General features: G+C 31.0%; 2 protein-coding genes across 2 annotated transcripts; one reads left to right on the top strand and one right to left on the bottom strand.

Annotated features, from left to right (window-relative positions):
• Positions 6,613–7,113, bottom strand: LOC109349243 (uncharacterized mitochondrial protein AtMg00810-like). Its single transcript, XM_019589980.1, has one exon. It carries the CDS (start codon positions 7,111–7,113, stop codon positions 6,667–6,669), a length of 447 nt encoding a protein of 148 aa, XP_019445525.1. The 3' UTR covers positions 6,613–6,666.
• LOC109349234 (heat stress transcription factor A-5-like) lies at positions 14,336–18,035 on the top strand. The gene is made up of 2 exons (XM_019589970.1): positions 14,336–14,719; positions 16,510–18,035. Exons 1-2 carry the CDS (start codon positions 14,483–14,485, stop codon positions 17,731–17,733), a joined length of 1,461 nt encoding a protein of 486 aa, XP_019445515.1. The 5' UTR covers positions 14,336–14,482; the 3' UTR covers positions 17,734–18,035.

Genomic DNA, 22,154 nt, shown 5'->3' with positions numbered 1-22,154 from the left:
TATATATATATATATATATATATATATATATATATATTTTAATATGAATAAATTTAGACTATTAAATATGATGAATGATTATAATTATTATACTCGATTTTTTGCTACTATTAAGGGTATCCCCTCACCCTTTTTTGGGTAAGGAACTAACCCTTTTAGATTTGTGGTTGTCCCTCCCAATAAGGAACTAATCTCTATACTCTATTAATGAAACAACATTAAAATTTGTTACTGAATCATATACATAAAATTTTAAGTTGTAAATTGCACATCCCAAGAAAAATCTACTTCTTTAGTAAGAAATGAAAGTATTGGTGGTATTACCCTAATAGACATTATACATTTTTGACACTTGAATTATGAGGAGGTATATTTGTAATAACGGATTCACTTTTATTTAAAAAAAACAAAATTCCATATCTTTTCTTCATATTGTAATTACTAAAATGTATATAACTCTTTAATACTATATTAAAAAATGTATGAGCAATTCTATCATTGTGGAAGAGTAGAATTGTACTTTTTTTTTATTGCTTGTTGCATGATCATTATTACTATATTAGTTGTTATGATATTTTTATTTCTTCGTTGATTATAAAATTATTTGACTACATCATTATAACTTCTGATGATATTTGAAAAGAGGGTCTGAAGTTTAGCTTTATGATTTTTTTGGTAACAAATATGGTCTTTTTTTCTTCCCCTAGGTTTTCACTTTATATTTTGTTGTTATTATCTTGTTAAAAATGAGGTTTTTACTATTTTCTTTGTCTTAACACCAATTTGAGGCAACAAAAGCATCTAAAATATTTTCATTTTTTGGATGAAAACAACTTTTAGTTCCGTAAACATTTAAAATTAGGTCTTTACTACTTTATTTAGGTTTCAAGTTTACATTTTTTGTAACTTTTTTCATAAAAATCCCGCCTTTCCTTCTTTTTGAGGGTTTGAAGTTTACATTTATGTATTTTTTATTTTGTAAATATTGTACTTAATGGTAAAGATGGTACTAGTCAGTGTTATTAGAACCGGACCGGACCGGACGGTCCGACCGGTCTGACCGCTGACCGGACTTGAAAACGGCTCTGGTTTGCCGTCTTAACCGAATAAGAGTTGGACCGCTTTGAACCGGAAAAAATCCGATCCGACCATGTTAAACCCGGTTAAACAAGATTAACCCGGGAAGTAAACCGGACGGCTCACTTAAAAATAAAAAAATGGGACAATGTTCTAATATTTTGTTTTACTACGGTCCAGAAAAAGATAAAGATGTATTATTTCAATATAATTATACATAATTATTAATTATATAAAGTTTTACATTTATATATAACTGTATATTTATAAATAAAAATTATTAATTATGTACGAAATCACCCGGTCAGACCGGACAGTTTAACCGTTTAAACCGGTTAAACCTAATACGGGACCTCTATCGATTTGACGTCTGGCTCGGGTTTCACAACACTGGTACCAGTAACCAACATGTGTTGGTTCAAGTAATACATGTTTGATTCCCTTTAAGCAAGATCTCGGGTTCGAGTCTTGTGGATGAAAAAAATATCTACTGAGAGAGTTAGCCCTACATTCCTGTGGATGTTTCCAGCTCGAACATGATTGCTTCCAGTATGAGAATACATGTGGGAAACAAAAAAAATGATACCAACATATAATGTAGTTTTGTTTAAATATGGTACTTAATGGTGTTATGGGTTAAAGTTGATGTATGTTACATATAATATATGAGTAGCAATAAAATATCTCATGATACTATGGGATAACTTATCTCTTTAATTTCATTAAGTGTTTGACACATGTGTTTTATTTCCCTTCATTCAAGAAGTTTTCATTTTAAAAGAAAAAATAAGACACATGTCAAATACTGAACGAATTTAAAGAGATAAATTATCTCATAGTATGATGAGACACTTTATTCTTTTATTAATTAATGTCAATTTTTTAACATTTTTTCTTTTCTCTTAAAGAGGGAGGGAATTTGTAGGAAGATTGATAATGCAAATGATGTATGTGATAAGCTAACTCATACGTTGAAACTAAACGATAAAAGTTGATATGAAATGATATCTATGTATATACATAAAATATATGGTTGTAGGTTTCACTAAAAGACTACACTAAAAATAAACTTCTTGATGACCATGCATCATACACCTAAATCGAATAAAACTTTTCAATATTCAAATCTGTGATTTTAAATACATGATCCTCAAATTGACAACATCAATTAATATGGTCTCTGTGATTACAAGAAGATCATGTTGATCTATGATTTTATATATCATTAGTCAAATTGATTAACAACATACAAAATCAGATTTTTTTTTAATATTTTAGTAATATCATGAACCAAATAGATTGATTTACTGATATTCATAAAGTGAATAGTTATCCATTTGATTGACATTTGACATTTAAATGGGTATATTTGTAATAACACGTTTTTATTTGTTTAAAAAATGTAAAACAAAAGTGGAAGAGTGTGCAACATGTTGCATTTATTGCAATTTTCTCTTCTCTCCACACTATGGTACACATGTTTTCAAATTTTCCACCTTTTTCTCTACCTTTCATGCCTTATCAATTTCTTTATACTTTTCCATCTCTTTGCTTTTTATTCTCAATACTTTTCTTTCTCATATTCTCTTTGCTTTTCATCCTCAATGTTTTTTCTTTCTCATAGTCTTATCTTAGACTCACCATTTTCTATGTTCTCTATTTCAAATGCACACCTTCTCTTTCTCACTCTATCCTCCTACTCCATTTTTGCTTCTAATCTTACTCACTCACTTAAAGGTATGTTTTTAAAAGGTATGATTTTCCTTATAACTTCCTTTCAAGTTCTTGCTTTAACTTCCTCATCTTTGAATTTAACTCATGGATTTTAGTTTTTCAGGTATAATTTCTTATCATAACTTATTTCGAGCTTCTTCATGCTATTTTAGATATGCATGTTATATTGGTATTATTGTTAACATTTTCAGTGGATTAAACTTATTTTTCATTTTTTTAGTTCAACATTTACTAATAAAATCAAATATTTACCCGAGAAACTAACATTTTTTGGGTATTTTTGCTCATGAACCTTTTTTCATCCTTGTGTTTGCATGTTTAAAATGGGTACATCAAAGAGCAAGAAAAATTGTATTTTTTCCTCCTTTTTTGTTTTGTATTTTTTCCTTCTGTTGGGATATAAGGTATGCTCAAAAACCAATCTGTCATGTTTATAATAATAAAGTTGTATTTATTATTATCGAGCATATTCATTGTTTATAAAAATAATTAATATGAAATGTTCTTGATTAAAATTAGACACTTATTATTATAATAGAAATTATAATAATGAGAAATATTTTTTTTATAATTTTAATCTAAATTGTTCTTGATCATAGGATTATTAAGCTTAGAATATTATTAATCCAGATAAATCAATACATGTGTAGTAGTCTTTATTAGATAAAGATTAATATATCTCATTTGTTAAATTACATATATAAATGGTGCATATAGAGATATGACCATTGAACTAACTCAAATGAGAATTGCTAATGATTAATATATTACATTTGAATTGTCAATGAGATATTCTTATGAAGAAATATATAATTTCCTTAGACTTGAAATTATCATAGTAATTCACAAGTTATTTATTATATTTTGATATCGAACACCTAATGTCTTATGTTATTAGTTGAATGAGTATTGAGTATAATGAAATTCTTGTAGGATTAATGATTAATCAAGAAAGAATCCATCAATTCATGGTAATGAGTTTGAGCTTTATAAAAATAAAGACATTGGCCAAGGGAAATAAATAAATGAAAAAAATGAGTTTCTTAAGTCATTCAGTATACATTAACTTATTAGAATTATTTGAAAATTATACCATATTCTAGAGTTAACATAGAGTTCTAAAGATAAAAGGAAATATTATATTAATCTTCTAATGGTTCTAAAGTAAAAAATATTACGTCATTTCTATCCGGTCATTAAGGAGTGTTGCTATATGCCAACTTTGATTCGTAAATTAATGAGTTAATTTACTATCAGTTTAGTAATGAACCTATAGGATCACACACTAATGAGTGTTCTGATTTTTGTTGGACGAGAATATAATATTGATTAAATTAAATAGTTTCATTTTGCATATTTTATTTTAAGTGAAATATTATTGTATTTTTTGGTAGCACCAAAAAATACAAATAATATTATTCAGTCATATATATAATATAATTAAGTGTGACTTAATTAATATATTTCAAAGGTTTGTTTAAATTAACAAAAATTGATAGGATCAGTGATTAATTTTAAACATTTTAAAAATTAAAAGCAAAATAACACATTAAATGGTAATGATTTGCATTTGCAAAAAATTAGTAACTAAATTGATTGGAGAGGTTTTTGCTTTATTGCTTATAAATTAGAGCATGTGCATATTGGTAGTTAAATACAAAAACAAAAGAAGAAAATGTGCTCTTCTTCAATCTATTAGAATATTCATTTATGTTGACTAATTTTGTTCCACGGATCAAATGTTAATATAATAATGATCGATCTCAGTGTGGATATATGTGGAGGACATTCATACTTTTGTCTCATTTTTTTGAAAGCCATCACAATCTCCCGAGGTTTTTTACAAATATTTTTGTCTCATTGTTACAATGTATGCATATTTTAACACAATTACATCTATTATTTTTCGATGTGCATGTTAGGAACATGCATAATAACCTTCACCTTCATTTATTGGTGACTCAATGATCAACTTCGCTTAACCTACAACGTCTAGACAAGACCAATCAAAATATATTAAGAATGGTAATTACAATTGAATCAATTTCATTTCTATAGCTTTTACCCGATTTCTTTTATGTTAAAACAGTATTCATAGCACTGGGTTACAACAAATAATTAATCAATTCGTCGAAGATAAATTTTATTTAAATTGACTAGTCAACAAAATATGATATGATATTTTTCCTCAAATTGAATTTAGGTGAACCTGTAAAATTTGACTCATATTTCACAACGCTTCATGCTTTAAATCAGACAAGTGAGGTTGCTAACGTGAGCAAATGGAAAACTTAATTGATTGTTGAGCCATCGATTACATATATACACACAAGTCTTATTTTTTATGTCAAATTGTTTTGGACATATAAGTAATTTAGTATGTGTAATTTTTAAAATATTATACTTAAGTTCCATGTTTACTATTCAGTATATATATATAAACAATCATAATATATTCATGTTTCAACAATTCATATTATTTATATTTATTGGTGAATCTTTAAGTGTAAGCTTTATAATCTTACTATTCATATCCATCTATTAATGTTTAAGTGTATTCGTAATCGTATTACAATATTAGTTCGTATATTTTTAATTGACGAATGTTCAATAAAAACAGACAAGTATATTTTCTACTGGGAGATAGGTCCATCCTTCTATTCATTTGAATTACCTAAATCAAGACAAAACTATTAAATTGAATGAAGTTTAACAAAAACACGTAAGGGGTTGTTGATAGAATGAAGGGTTAGGGATCATGTCTTCATCCATAAGTCAACATGCATACTACATTATTCTAATGAAAATTTCTGACATAAGTTCTAACTCCTAATATTTTATGGGAGCATCAAAGAGCAAGAGAAATAGTATTGTTTTTCTCCCTTTCTGTTTTGTTCTTCAAAGCAGTCCCTCCTTCGACAGCCACATGCAAGACCTACCATAAATGACATCGTCACCAAGCCGTCATAACACTCATGTTAGTCATTTTAAAAGTAGAGATTTTTTATTTGATTTTAGTCACTTGAGAACTATTTTTTAGTTTAATTCATTAATGTGTAAGCATTTTTGTTCAAAGTCTTTCTAAACTTGTATATTTATTTTAGTCTCTTGTGTAACTTTTGTAGTTGGTTTTGTTGAAGCTATAGAACTTTAGAGAAACAAAGTAAAGAAAATCAAAGAAAATGAAGAAGATGAATTCGGGATTGATGAAGAGAATAGGAGAGGATTTAGGAAGAAGAGGATATGTATTGATTGAGAGGGTAAAAACTTGTTCTTCAAACACTCAATACGAAGAGTTATTTATACACGATAACCACCTTAACTACTTTCTAACTATAGCAACTTCTAACTACCCTTTGAATTACTTACTTTTCTAACACCCTTCCTTAATTCAAAAGAAGTTTTTTTTCTTTCTGCAACAACTCAATACAACAGTACAACACAAAGAGATACAATGAAAATCATAACATTTCTAAAGATTCAAAATATGCTATATCTCTATTGAAACTTGACCAAGCCTAGCATTTCCCTCATCTTCTCAAACCTATCTCCTTTTAACGGCTTTGTTATAGCATCTGCAATCTGAATTTATGTTTTGCAATGAACTAACTCAACCTTCTTCTTGCTTACTTCATCTCTCAAGAAGTGATATCTTGTTTCAATGTGTTTACTTCTTCCATGACTAACTGGATTTTTGGCTAAATTTATGGTTGATTTGTTGTCAACTCTTAACTCAATCTTCATGTCTTCACCACACTTCAATTCTTCCATTAGAGATGTTAACCATAGGCATTGACAAGCAGCATTGCATGCTGCAATGTATTCAGCTTCACATGTTGAGAGTGCTACTACTTCTTACTTCTTGGAACTCCATGAGATTGGAGCACCATGAACCAAGAAAGTATACCCTGATGTGCTCCTCCTGTCCTCTTTATCCCCACACCAATCAGAGTCTGAAAAGCCAACGAGTTGTAGCTCATTTTCCTTCTGATTTGGAAACATAATGCCATAGTTTAGAGTCCCCTTTAGATACCTCATGATTCTCTTGGCTGCTGTCATGTGTGACTGGTTGGGATTGGCCATATGCCTACTTATAACTCCTGCACCATAAGCTAGTTCAGGTCTTCCATGACACACAAACCTGAGACATCCTACAATTTGTCGAAAGAGGGTTGCATCTACTGATCTCTTGTTTGATGAATTGTCTAATTGCATACTCCCTTCATCTGGAATCAACACAGGGTTGCAATTCTGCATTTTGAACCTCTCCAGAAATTCTGTCACATATCTCCTTTGATGCATAATGATCCATTTGTCTGTTTTTAGGAATTCAATTCCCAAAAAGTATGTCAATTCACCTAAGTCTGTCATTTCAAATTCAGACTTAAGCTTTCCTTTCAACTTCATGATCTCATCCTCACAGCTTCATGTTATGACGAGATCATCTACATAAAGGCATAATAGAATTACTTCATTTGTGGCAGTCATAATCACATAGACTCCATGTTCCACTATGCATTTGATGAAGCCAATTAATACTAGGAAGGAATCAATTCTCTTGTTCCAGGCTCTAGGTGCCTACTTCAGTCAATACAAGGCTCTTCTAAGCCTTAATACTTTGTCATCATTCCCTGCTATCTCAAATCCAGGAGGTTGTGTGATGTATACTATTTCTTCAAGAGGCCCATTCAAGAAAGCACTCTTGACATCAAGTTGCCACAACTTCCAATCATTCCTGCTTGCTAAAGCCACAATTAGCCTCACAGTTTCAAATTTGGAAACAGGTGCAAACACCTCTGAGTAATCATGTCCTTCTCTTTGCATATACCCTTTTGCCACTAACCTGGCTTTATGTTTGGAGATGCTTCCGTCAGGTCTGCACTTGATCTTATATACCCACTTCACTGCAATTGGAGTCTTATCTATTGGTAGGTTAGCTAGTTCCCATGTATTGTTTTTCTCAATTGACTTAATCTCCTCCTCCATAGCAATGATCCAAACTGCTTCCTTGATTGCTTGATTAAAGGTGATTGGTTCAGCTTCAGCCATGAGTGCAAAATGAATTAAGTCACCTTCTTCTGTGACTGCATCATCTGCAAGCATCTCGAATTCACTAAGCCTTGCTAGTCTAATTCTTGTCCTTGTAGTTCTAGATTCACAACTTTCTAATCTTAAAGTTATGTTTGTTGCCTGTATGCTCTCTTGGCCTTCTTCTATGGGAACTGTGATCATTGGCTCCTTGTGTTCCATTTTCTTGAGAAGATCATTCCAAGTGCTCATCTCATCAAACTTGAAATCCCTACTAAAGACTATCTGTTTTGTCACAGGATTGAGGAGTTTGTAGGATCCTGTTGAGTTGTAGCCAACAAAAACCATCAATTCACTCTTATCATCTAACTTCCTTCTGATTTGGTTTAGTACATGTCTATAACACATAGAACCAAACACTTTTAAATGCTTCACTAATGGTTTCTTCCTTGTCCATACCTCCTAAGGGACCATATTGTTAAGCCTTTGTGTAGGACATCTGTTGAGAACATATGTAGCAGTTGTGACTGCTTCACCCCATAGGTTATGAGGAAGACCTTTGCATTTGAGCATACACCTCACTATATTCATAACAGTCCTATTTCTTCTCTCAGCTAACCCATTGTGTTGTGGAGTATATGGAGTGGTGACTTCGTGAATTATGCAATTGTCTTCATAGAATTTCTCAACCTCTCTTGATGTGAATACCCATCCTCCATCTGTCCTGAGAATTTTGATCTGTTTGCCAGATTGTCTTTCTACCATTGCTTTGTATCTTACCATGTTAACATAGACCTCACTCTTTGCTTTAATACTCATCTATGAAGGAGACAAAATACTTGTTTCCTCCTATTGTAGGTATTTCCATAGGTCCACACACATCTGAATACACTACATGTAGTGTATCTAAGGCTCTAGCTTGTGTGTAATTGCAGAAAGAAGTACTAGATAGTTTACTAGTGATGCAACTTTCACAATCAGGTTGCTTAACCTTGATTTCAGGCAAACCACTTACCATTCCTTTTGACCTTAGTAGTCCAAGATTTCTGAAGTTGAGGTGTCCATATCTCAGATACCATAACCAAGTTTCATCCTTCTTGGTCACTACATTCAGGCATTGAGAATTTCCTGCTCCTAGCTTTACTTGGAAGGTTCTATTACTGGTTAATGGAGCCTTCAATATCTTCCTCTTCAGGGTATCATAAATTGTCATAAAGTCATTCAAAAGTTGCATAATGAGTCCCTTCTCATGCAACTGGCCAATGTTGATCAAGTTGGTCTTCATATCAGGAACAAATAGTACATCACTGATGTATGCTTTCCTTCCATTTTCCATGGTCAAAGGAACATCACCTGTACCTTCAGCTGTGATGACTCTGTGATCTGCAAACTTCACCTTACTCTTCCTTGTTGGATCAAAGTTCACCAACCATTCTCTCTTTCCTGTCATATGGTTGGAGCATCCTGAATCTAGGTACCATGTATCACTTCCTATATTCATATTGGTTGTTGTCATTATTAATTGAACAACAATATCACCCGAGTCTTCATCATCCTCCTTGACAAGATTTGCTTCTGATTCTTGTCTTCCATATTGATGATTCTTACTAGGTGTTTGACACTCAGATGAGAAGTGTCCAAGCTTGTCACAATTATACCACCTAATTCTCTTCTTGTCAATCCTTTTCTTCCATGCTTTGGCCTGTTTTCCTCCATCTCTCTTATTGAATATCTCTCGATGCTCAGTAGTGAGGTCATGGTCAGATTGTGAGGATTTTCTCGAGCCAGTTCTTTGTTCAAAGATCTTCCCGCGATTCTTGTTGAAAGTTCTTACAAAATGAGATCCTCTCTTGGATATTTGAGCCTGTAGAGCTTGATGAGAGGATCTATCTTCTCCTATTTCATTCATCCTCTGGTCATGGGCCTCAAGTGACTCCTGAAGCTCCTCAACCTTCATTCTTTCAACTTTTCCTGACTCCTCAATAGCCACCACAACATGATCAAACCTTGGTGCCACTGTCCTCAGAATCTTTTCTACTATTGTGGCATCATCCATCTTTTCTCTACAGGACTTCATACTATTGGTGTGAGTGATTATTCTTGTAAAGAACTCAGAGATTTTCTCACTTCCCTCCATCTGCATGAGCTCATACCGCCTCCTCATGGTCTATAACCTTATCTTCTTTAGTTGAGCAGCACCAGCATAATGCTTCTCAAGAGTTTTCCAGGCTTCTTTAGAAGTTGCAGAACCTGCAATCTTCTCAAAATGTGCATTATCAACCGCTTTATGAATGATGCATAATGCCTTGCAATCTTTCCTCTTACGTTGCTTGTACTCATTCTTCTGAACTTCAGTTGCTCCTTCTTCCAGAGTTCAGAAACCATCTTCAACGATTTCAGCCACATCTTGGTAGCCAAAGATGGCTTTCATCTAGATACACCACCTTGCCCAATTCGATCCATCGGGAACAGGTAAATTTGTTGAAAAATTTCCAGTTGGTTGTGCCATATTTCGCAGCGAAATAGAGAGTGATTTTTGATCTTCTAACAAAGCTCTTGATGCCAATTGTTGAAGCTATAGAACTTTAGAGAAACAAAGTAAAGAAAATCAAAGAAAGTGAAGAAGATGAATTCGGGATTGATGAAGAGATTAGGAGAGGATTTAGGAAGAAGAGAATATGTATTGATTGAGAGAGTAAAAACTTGTTCTTCAAATACTCAATACAAAGAGTTATTTATACACTTGCTATATTTAGAATAACCACCTTAACCACTTTCTAAATATAGCAATTTCTAACTACCCTTTGGATTACTTATTTTTCTAACAGGTTTATCACAAATATCAAAGCAACATTTTTTTTATTTTATCATCTTGATGTTGCATAGATGACACTTACCCATAACAATGTACCCAACTACTTCAACTGCACAATATTTGCAATAAAACAACTACCTAAGTCTCTATTGAGTCACGTGGTTTCTTTTAAGCAGTGTTTCATATATTGCAATTGTACTTATCTTATATTATTAACATGCCACCAATTTTTAAAGTTCCAACATGTCAGAGATTGTGACACCACATCTTCCAGGCTTCATCATATATTTTGTGATCGGCAAAAGATAAAAATATTATTAAAAGAAAATAAGTATTACATTGGCGATGATTTTTTAATTTCACTCTATTTTTAGTATCTTTCTTATTTTTCTATGAATGTTCTCTCTCTTTCCACATTAATTGTACATGAGTGTATTATTTGGTGTCATATGTGTTTTTTTTTAAATTATGCCTTTTCATTTCCCTGAAAACATGAGTCTATGCATGTGTTCATTGATATTGTCTAACTTTAAAAATCATTTCTTTTAGTGAAAGAATAAATATAAGTGAATGTAGAGTTGCATAATTTAGATATTGCATTTGAGTTTGGAAATATAACAAATAACTTAGTGGATTGTATTCTATAATACTAAGGCTTTGTTTGAGAGTTATGAGGGAAAGGGAAGGAGAGGAATCAAAGAGTTAGGAAGGGGGAGGAAGGGAAAGGAAAAGGAAGGGAAAAGAAAAGGAAGGAATTTCTCTCTCTTGTTTGGGTGTATGAAATTTAGATAAATGAAGATAAACTAAGTATTGTAAGAATATTTTTTTTATTTTTCCTTTAAAAATGTAATTAACAATGAGAAATGAACAATAATATATAATTATATATTATTACTAAACATATTTAGCTATTTTGACATTTTATCTCTAAAAACCCAAAATTGTGGGAACTTTAAAAATAGACACATGAAGGGTTTGAGAAACCCTCCAAAACCTTCCCCTCTCCTTGATCCAACTCCCATACAAGGAGAAGACTTTCTAAAGCCATCTCTTCCCTTCCCATCCCCTCCAAAATTCCACTCAGAAACAAGGCCTAAGAGACAATATAATACTTGTCTCAATCTTGATAAACATCATGTCTCAATTGATTTTTAAGGTACTCTACAACCTATTTGATTTTAAATTATATAAACAATATACTTAGAACAATTATTATGCAACCATATGCATGTTTTTTCATCTTTAGATTATTGCACAACATATTTGGTTACTTCACCTAATCTAGCATTATTTATTAAATGAAATGTATTATAGTGTCTAATCTAACATTATTTATTACACAAAATGCATTATAGTGTCTAATCTAGCATTATTCATTTTAACTAATAAGTTATATCACCTGAAAAATATTATTTTATGGTACCTAAAGTATTATCTCATTTCTGAAAAATTACATCATTTTATTTATGTTGAATAGGCTCATGTTATTTTCTTTTTTTATTTATATTGATGTTTAGTTTAATATATTTGTCAGATTCAAGTGATTAATGAGTGAAATATTATCAATAAAATTGGAAGGTAGCTCTCAATATATGAGGAGAGATATGACTAGGGTAGGATTTTTAATATATATTTTTGGGATGTAACGTGTATCAGTATTTTATATATGAAAGTTGTTATGAGTGTATTTTGTTATTATTTTAGAAATAAAATTTTAAAAAGTTCGCGCAATGTAGAAAATAGATATATCAATCACAATTACTTCAATTAGATAAAATAAGGTCATACTTCTCATAGAATTTTATCATCAACTTAAATATTTAAATATATCTGACAACTTGATGATTTTTTAAACTTCCATTTTTACATCTTGCAACTTTAGCATAGACAAGTCAATTATCAAATATCAGTTGCATATTTCAACAATTTTGTTTATCTCATTCAATTTTATTACTTCAAATTGTTGATTACAAATTATTTTGGATTTTGTTAGGATCAAATATTAGAACATATTCTAATATTTTAACTTATATAAAGCTAAGGTAGAGCAACTCGTCCAATTGTTGATCAAACCTACGACATTACTATAATGGCAAATAATTTATGCAATCTAGAGCAATACTTGTATCAATAATTTAGATTGTGGACCAAATCAACAAATATGTTCTGAGTAAAGTTCTAGACGAATCTTTCTAGTTATCTTTATATTTTCATTATGTTCGATATAATAGATTTATTAAACTTATACTAATAAGTATTATAATGTATGACTACAGATGAGGAAAAGGAATACCTGAATTTAACTTCAGTTGATATGTCTAATGCTAATGAAAGTGAAATATTCAACATATTAACTCCTGAATTTTTAAATTCGTTTATAATATTTGTTGTTCCAATCATAAGATCAAGTTGAAAGTTAGAACTACAATAATGTTATTGAGGAATTTAGACCAATATGAAAGATTATGTAATAATACAAAATTGGTTGTCATGATGTACTTGAAGCAAAGTTCATGTTAGGAAAAAACATGGGAACTATCATATATATTGACAATTTCTTATAATTATTTCATATGCTATGACGATCAATAAATCTCAAGATCAATCATCAAAAAGTGTGAAGTTATATTTACTTAAATCAGTGTTCAGTCATGGTGAAATGTACATAGTTATTTCAAGAGTTCAAATCAGAAGTGATTGAAAATATTAATACGTGATAAGAACAACCACTAAAGATACCAACAAATATGATTTATAAATATATTTTCCAAAATCTCTAACTGATATTCTACAACTTATTATATATTATGTTCTAAGCTTTTCTTCAAAATAACTATTAATTATTTAATATAACACGTTCAACACCATCTCATTCCTTATCAACTCTTCATCAACAATAAAATATATCAAAAATCATCTTTTATGAGGTAATCCTCCATAATATTTTTATTAACAAATTATGTTGTCATTCTTTAATTAAATTCATGCAAAATATATTATTACCTATGCGAATGCATGAATATCCTACTAGTATAAGATAAAAAGGCTCACAAAAATCTAAAGCTCCTAGAGAAAGATAAGAAAATTTTCTCTTAATTTAGTAAGTCAATATTCAAAATCATCATAAATATCTAATGTCTACCATTATAGTGTTTATAACTCCATATACATATTTTTTTAACGTTGTATATGAATTTTTTCATCAAACCTTTACATAAAAGAATTATAAAATAATATTTTTTGACATAACAAGAGGATCTCATTCCTCTTGATTAAAAAACTAATACATTTGTAAATGTATGATTATTTCTCTCAACTAATGTTATTCTCAGGAATCTAAATAAAATAATCCTTTATGGGAATGTGACTGTCATTCTTAACAAATGTTACTGTCAAAAAATCAAATAATGATCTTTTTGATCGATTTGGGGATCTAATAGACCTTACGCTTATAATCTAAACATAATGAAATCTATAAGTTAATCTCAAATTAAAAATTCTACCTAAAATCAGAAACAAATCAATCTAAATTCGGACTAAATGTTTTTTAAATATTATTTTAATTTAAAGTAATTAATTTTAAATTTAATGCATTTACAAAATTAGTCTTCTATTTTCTCAACTCCTAATTTTTAAATAGATTTTCCAAGCCTGCTATTTTTGACAGCTAGCAAAAACAAAAAAACAATCAACGACATCATTAGAGACGGCGTTGATTCTCTAAAAAAGTCAAACTTCTCGATCTCTCTTTCTTTCTCTATCTAACACCTTCCTTTACCCTCTCACTTCTCACGATTCGATAATCGCATTCAACAACGTTCTTCTAGAATGGACGGAGCGCCGCCATCCTCCTCCGCTTCCGCCGGAACGGGAGGTGGTCCGGCGCCGTTCCTCTCGAAGACCTACGAGATGGTGGATGATTCTTCCACAGACGACGTTGTTTCTTGGAGCTCAACGAAAAATAGCTTCGTTGTTTGGAATCCTCCTGAGTTCGCACGCTTTCTTCTTCCAACGTATTTCAAGCATAACAACTTCTCCAGCTTCATTCGCCAGCTTAATACCTATGTTAGTTACTTTATTATGCCTTCAACTCTGAATTTTGTGTTTATTTTATTTTAATTTCACTGAAATTTTGTTCTGATTTATAATTTGATGTGTGCTCTTATATGTTATAGCATTGAACTGAATTGAAGTATTTATTACATAATTAGATAGAAAAAGAGGCTTAAATTTGGATCTGGATGTTGCGCCTAAAAACTTAGTTAGGGTTACAAAGATTTGCAATGTTGAAACGTAAGCTTAGGTGAAACACAGCTTTGAGGAGAAATTGCACTTATATACTATTTGATTTAGCTCATTGAAACACAATTCTCTTAGTTTCCTAGAGAACCACGAATTAGTTCTTGCATACCTATAAGAAGAATTGATTCAAACCTACAAGAAGCAACAATAAAAATGGCTTTGCAAGGGGCGATAGAAATCAACATCATTCTCTTATTTTAAGTTGATCCAATTATTAAGATTTTACCTCAAAAGTTTATTCACATATTTATTAAGTTTTTCCCTAATCAAAGTGATCCACTTAGGTGAAGTATAACCAAATTATTAAATTATATTAGATATAAATGGTTCAAATCAAATATGGAATTAGATCAAAGAAAATTAAAATAAAATATTTTAAAATAGTGTATTAATTATTTATAATTAATAGTTAATGATAATAACATTAGTATAAAGAGCATACCGAATGTATTAACTAAATATACCCCTAAGATAACATTATTTGATCGGGTAACGTATTAGGTATATGTACCAAAGAGAACCACATATAATGTGACTATGATTTAGCTTAATCACACTTGATACCTTATTGTTTTTAGAAATTACACTAACCTCCCTCGAGGTTATGATATCGTTGTGCTTACGGTTGGAGGGTGATACTGAAACTATATTATTGTAACTCATGAAATTAGAGAGGTGTCAGGTGAAACTAAGCAGAATTTCCAGAGCAGTATTTTTTTGTTTGGCCAGGTTGTGTCATGTGTGTCAGTCAGTTGAGGTGTCTGTTCCACATGATAAACTTAATGATATCCTCTCCATTTGATTAACTCATTCCCATCTTGATCATCCAATTGTGGGTTATTTGACATCGAATCATTGTTGACATATCTTTGCAACAATGAATATTGGTAGTATAGGGCTCAGGGGGCTCAGGATGCATTGTGGAAGGGGGTCAATGAATATCTTTGCAACACCTTGATATATTCCATAATTAAGTAAGCTAGTGATTGTGAATGAGAGGGTAAAGAAGTGCTACAAAATTTAAGCACTTGGCACATGATAGTAAGAATTTGGTATCTCAGAGCCTCAGACTGCATTAAGGAAGGTTGGTCAGTATTCTGCAAAACCCCTGTATATTCTCTACTCAGATAGGCAGATACAGTGCTGATCAAGAGGGAGAAATAAAAAAGTTCTGTTTGGTTTCATTCACTTGTACAATTATCAAGTCAGCAAATGTGTTTATAAGTTCTTAATCTTGGATTCTGCTATTATAATGTTAACTAGGGATGCCTGTTGAGTGCATCTGAAATTCAATAACTGTTAGAATTTCAGGATTCTTAGCATTGTATGTGTCTTATGATGTTAATAATCTTATAAGGCTGGGCTTGTACTGTTTGTCGTACATTACTCTCTTTTCCAGCTTTTCCCTTTAACCATAACACTAATTACTGCCCATTATAATAAAATATAAAGCATGTGCTGAAAATATTCAAATCCTTTCTCATTGCTTTAATTGAAAAAAATTTAGGATATTTTAATTTGGTCTGGTTTATTTATATGTTCTCTATTTTCAGGGATTTCGAAAAATACATCCTGAGCGATGGGAGTTTGCTAATGATGATTTTCTAAAAGATCAAAAGCATCTTCTTAAGAATATTTACCGTAGGAAACCAATCCACAGTCATAGTCATCCTCCAGGTTCCCCCGTGGATCCCGAAAGGGCAGCATTGGAGGAAGAAATAGAGAAACTTTCACGTGAGAAAGCTTCTCTTGAATCCAATATTTTTAGCTTCATACAACACAAGTCAACAGCAAAGGTTCAGCTGGAAGATTTTCATCAGAGATTAGATGGTATCGAGAAGAGGCAGAAAAAATTGTTGAACTTTTTTGAGAAGGCTCTTCAAAATCCTGCATTTGTTGAACAGCTTTCCCGCAAAATTGAATCCATGGATTTATCGGCATACAATAAGAAGAGACGATTGCCTCAGGCTGATCACTTGTTTCCAGTTGCTGAAAGTAAATTTGTCGATAATCATAGCAATTTAAGAATGGAATTCGGGAATGTTTTCCGTCAAGATTTCTCAGATAAACTCAGACTGGAATTGTCACCATCTGTTTCAGATATGAACCTAGTATCAGGAAGCACAGAAAGTTCAACTGGAGATAAGGAAAGCTCACCGAAGAAGCGATCTGAAGGAGAACCAAAAGGAGCACAGTCAAAAACAACTCTTTCATTTGCACCAGAAACGTTAGAGCTTGCAGATACTGGGGCTTCTTTTACTTTTAACATGGATTCTTGTTTATCACGAAGAGCAACGGCTGCCGAAATCCCAAATCTGCACTCTTTAGAGCTAAGTAGTGAAGAAGGTGATAGTCATATATCCTGCCAACTAAATTTAACACTGGCATCTAGCACATTGCAGGTCAACAGAAATTCATTCTCAGCTAGATCACCCCAAATAGACTGCCAAGAAATTGGAAAATTAGCAGAGTCAAGATTTTATGCCAATGGTAAAGAATCCGATAACAGAGTCTCCTCTAACCAAAATCCAATTAATGAGGTTACCAACTCAGCTTCACCACATGAGGCTCTAAGTAACAACCAAGTTACCCTAGCTGCTCCAGGGAGGGTAAATGATGTGTTTTGGGAACAATTCCTTACCGAAAGACCAGGTTGTTCAGACAACGAAGAGGCAATATCCAACTACAGAGAAAACCAATATGATGAGAAAGATGAAGGGCGGTCGGGTCATGGAATCTCTAGAAACATTCAGGGTATGGATAAGCTCACACTTTGAAAATTGAGAGATCAAATTGTGTTGCAAGTGATGATAAAGATTTCATGCGAAAAACATGTTTGACCTTTTGGCACACTACTTGGTGTATCTTCTGTGAAAAATATGGAATCTACTAGCTATAGGACTTTATGCATACGATGTAAAATATGCTTGACAAACGATAGTGTTGTGTATATTCAAGTTTTGAATGGCTTTGACACATTACTGAAAACTAGGGGGTATTTGATTTGTTTTATATTTTTATTGTGTTGGTATGTTGTCATTAATAATCCCAAAAAAATTTCACTGTATTTTCCTTCCTTGTCATTTGGATTCATGTTATTTTCACTGTTTCCTTCAGTAAACTTTTGAAAATAATGAAAATAAGGTGTTTTTTAATTATTAATTAAAAAGGCAAGTATTGTTAAGTAGTATCAACTTTACGAGTTACCAAAAAATATAAAATCCTACTAGATCCCCCAATAAACCAAATTGTCAAAAGTTCTATTCCTTGAATAATACTTACTAGGAGGAGCATAACACACTCCTATAGGGATTAGTTTCTTATCTATTGAGTGAGAGAATACCATTGATTATATAAAAAAGAAAAAAAAAACTTTAAAAGTTATGGAAGTCATGTCAACTCCATTGCATGATGGAAAGATGTGATGGCATCAGCGACTAACACAGCTTGTAAGCAATATTCTGTAAATGACCAAGATCAGTTTTCTAGACTCTGTTAACTTTGTGTTTACTGGGATTTTGAAAATTAGTGGGAAAATGTAGCTACTGTGTCATTATGAGGACATCCAAAAATGTAATATTACAATCAGAATTGTGATTAAGGAGTGTAATTTAAAACATGATGAGTATGCATCCCTATTCTCATAACATCATACAAACTGTCCACTAACTTAAGACTTTGGACACAATTGCGAGGACTTCTTAGGTCATGATTTTTTGAGAGGCAACCGTTATGTGATTTCTTCAAATCACATTTTTTGTTTATATTTGTGATAAAAATCTGAAAACAATCATAAACCTTGTATGTTTAGATGAGTTTATTCACTCAAAAGGGAGAATATGAGGTTACCGGTTACATAACTCTCTACAAAGTGTTCTAAATTGTTGTTGCAATCGCGATCACAATAACAATTCTGGTCATTGTGATGTGGGTTGCAGTTGTTGAAATGTGAATTATTCTGTGACTAAAAAATATTTTTGAATTCAATGCGGTCAGATGCCCTCCAGATATGGTCTAATGCGATTGCGTTGGGCCCGATGCAGCCACATCATTGTAATTCAGTTTCTCACCGTAATTATTATATAATGCAATTGCGACGATCACCGCAACCATAATATTATGGCTGCATGAAGTGATGTTGTCCACGATCTAAATAACTGTTCATGATGGTAGCTGGTGGCAAAATTTAGACACTAGGAGTGAAGTTGATAGCCGCAATTTTGAAATCTGAAGGGAGGGGTGCACCATGCACAACTAGGCCAAGAGGGAGCATATTTGTTGTTATTCCATATACCACTACGTTAATACATACAATATCTATTACCTATATAACAAAATAAACTCTCACCACATCAACAATTGCCACATGACATCTCCTCCTCACGCCAGCTTATCAGTTGCCACATGTCATCTCCTCCTCACGCCACCTCATCAGTTGCCACATGTCATCTCCTCCTTCATTTTCCTCTCTCCAAAATGGTTCCATGGTAATCATATGTCCCTTCCCACATTATATTTGTCATTTCTTGACAATAATTGCATTTAATACAGTTTATTGCATTTTATGTCATCTCTTCTAAAGCCTTTTTCATTGCATTTTTTAAGATGTAATAAATTTGAATTGTTATTGAGGTCTATGACTCTCTCTTTCTCTTCCAACATTCTTTTTCTCTCAACAATTTTTCTTTTACTCTCCAATTTCATTTTATTATGTCTCTTCATTGTTATCATTTTTTCTTTCTTTTTAGAAGATCCACTTTAGAGTGCACTTATTTCTTGACAATAATTGCATTTAATACAGTTTATTGCATTTTATGTCATCTCTTCTAAAGGCTTTTTTATTGCATTTTTTAAGATGTAATAAATTTGAATTGTTATTGAGGTCTATGACTCTCTCTTTCTCTTCCAACATTCTTTTTCTCTCAACAATTTTTCTTTTTCTCTCCAATTTCATTTCATTATGTCTCTTCATTGTTATCATTTTTTCTTTCTCTTTAGAAGATCCACTTTAGAGTGCACTTATTTATTTATTTTGTAAATCTGATCTTTAATACATTTTTCATTGATTTTTTGGTTTATTTTGTAGATCTGTTCTTATTTTATCATTGATTTTTGCATAATTTTTCATTGATTTCCTTATTCTATAGACGTGTTCTCACTAATTTCATTATTTTGTAGATATATACTTCAAACAATTTTCTCCTTTAGCATCTGATAAACAAATGTATCTTCCTAAAGGAAGATCAAACCTTCAAAACATATGGTATGTACCATTCACTTACAATATTATATTTATTTGTCTATTTATTTTTGTTAATAATATATTTATCTCTTCATCTTATCTCATTGTTATCATTTTCTCTCTTTATTTATAGTTTGATTCACCCCTAAAACATCTATGCAATTTTCTCTACTCGCATCTCTTATCTTACTTATATACTTATTTATTCATAGAATTATTATTTTAATTTTTTGTTTTGCATGTTTCAGAAACACACAATGTTAATCACCCTCTTCGAAATTTTACTTAAAATTCATTACATTATTTAATTGTTTGCTTAGAAATTTGTATTGTTTAGGTCAACAACACAATATAAATAATGTATTTGTTTAGGTCAACAACACAATATAATGTATTTGTTCTTTATTTCTCGATTTTTAGCATTCATATATATATATATGAAGAAGAATAATGTCTTCATTTTTATTTGATTTATATATATTTTTAATTTATTTATGATTTCCAAATTTTAACCAATCCTCACTATGGACATAAATTTGCAAAATTATAACTAATATTTTTTTATTGTGATAATCAATTGATTGGATTTATATTTTGTTTAAATTATTTATGATTTCTAAATTTTAGGCAATGCTAATTATGTAGATAAATTTGTAGAATTATAACTAATAAATTTGTGCAATAATAATTAATTTCATTTATATTTTATTTTGTTTTAACATCATAAATAATATAACATATGATTCAAAACTCATGAAGAAATAGAGTAGTTTGATTCTTTTGTATAAGTTACAGCAATAGAACATAAATTTGCGAAATAAACTCTCACCACATCAACAATTGCCACATGGGATCTCCTCCTCACACCACCTCATCAATTGCCACATGTCATCTTCTCCTTCATTTTCCTCTCTCCAAAATGGTTCCATGGTAATATATGTACCTTCCCACATTATATTTGTCATTTCTTGACAATAATTGCATTTAATACAGTTTATTGCATTTTATATCATCTCTTCTAAAGGTTTTTTTATTGCATTTTTAAGATGTAATACATTTGAATTGTTATTGAGGTCTATGACTCTCTCTTTCTCTTCCAACATTCTTTTTCTCTCAACAATCTTTTTTTTCTCTCCAATTTCATTTCATTTCATTATGTCTCTTCATTGTCATCATTTTTCTTTCTCTTTAGAAGATCCTCTTTAGAGTGCACTTATTTATTTATTTTGTAGATCTGATCTTTAGTATATTTTTTATTGATTTTTTGGTTTATTTTGTAGATCTGTTCTTATTTTATCATTGATTTTTGTATAATTTTTCATTAATTTCCTTATTCTATAGACGTGTTCTCACTAATTTCATTATTTTGTAGATATATACTTCAAACAATTTTCTCCTTTAGCATCTGATAAACAAATGTATCTTCCTAAAGGAAGATCAAACCTTCAAAACATATGGTATGTACCATTCACTTACAATATTATATTTATTTGTCTATTTATTTTTGTTAATAATATATTTATCTCTTCATCTTATCTCATTGTTATCATTTTCTCTCTTTATTTATAGTTTGATTCACCCCTGAAATATCTATGCAATTTTCTCTACTCACATCTCTTATCTTACTTATATACTTATTTATTCATAGAATCATTATTTTAATTTTTTGTTTTGCATGTTTCAGAAACACACTGTGTTAATCACCCTCTTCGAAATTTTACTTAAACTTCATTACGTTATTTAATTGTTTGCTTAGAAATTTGTATTGTTTAGGTCAACAACACAATATAAATAATGTATTTGTTTAGGTCAACAACACAATATAATGTATTTGTTCTTTATTTCTCGATTTTTAGCATTCATATATATATATATGAAGAAGAATAATGTCTTCATTTTTATTTGATTTATATATAATTTTAATTTATTTATGATTTCCAAATTTTAACTAATCCT

Source organism: Lupinus angustifolius, chromosome LG01 (assembly GCF_001865875.1).
Source record: "Lupinus angustifolius cultivar Tanjil chromosome LG01, LupAngTanjil_v1.0, whole genome shotgun sequence".
Taxonomy (NCBI): Eukaryota; Viridiplantae; Streptophyta; class Magnoliopsida; order Fabales; family Fabaceae; genus Lupinus; species Lupinus angustifolius.
The sequence above is the reverse complement of the archived record's forward strand: the minus strand, read 5'-3'. Positions and strand labels throughout refer to the sequence as shown.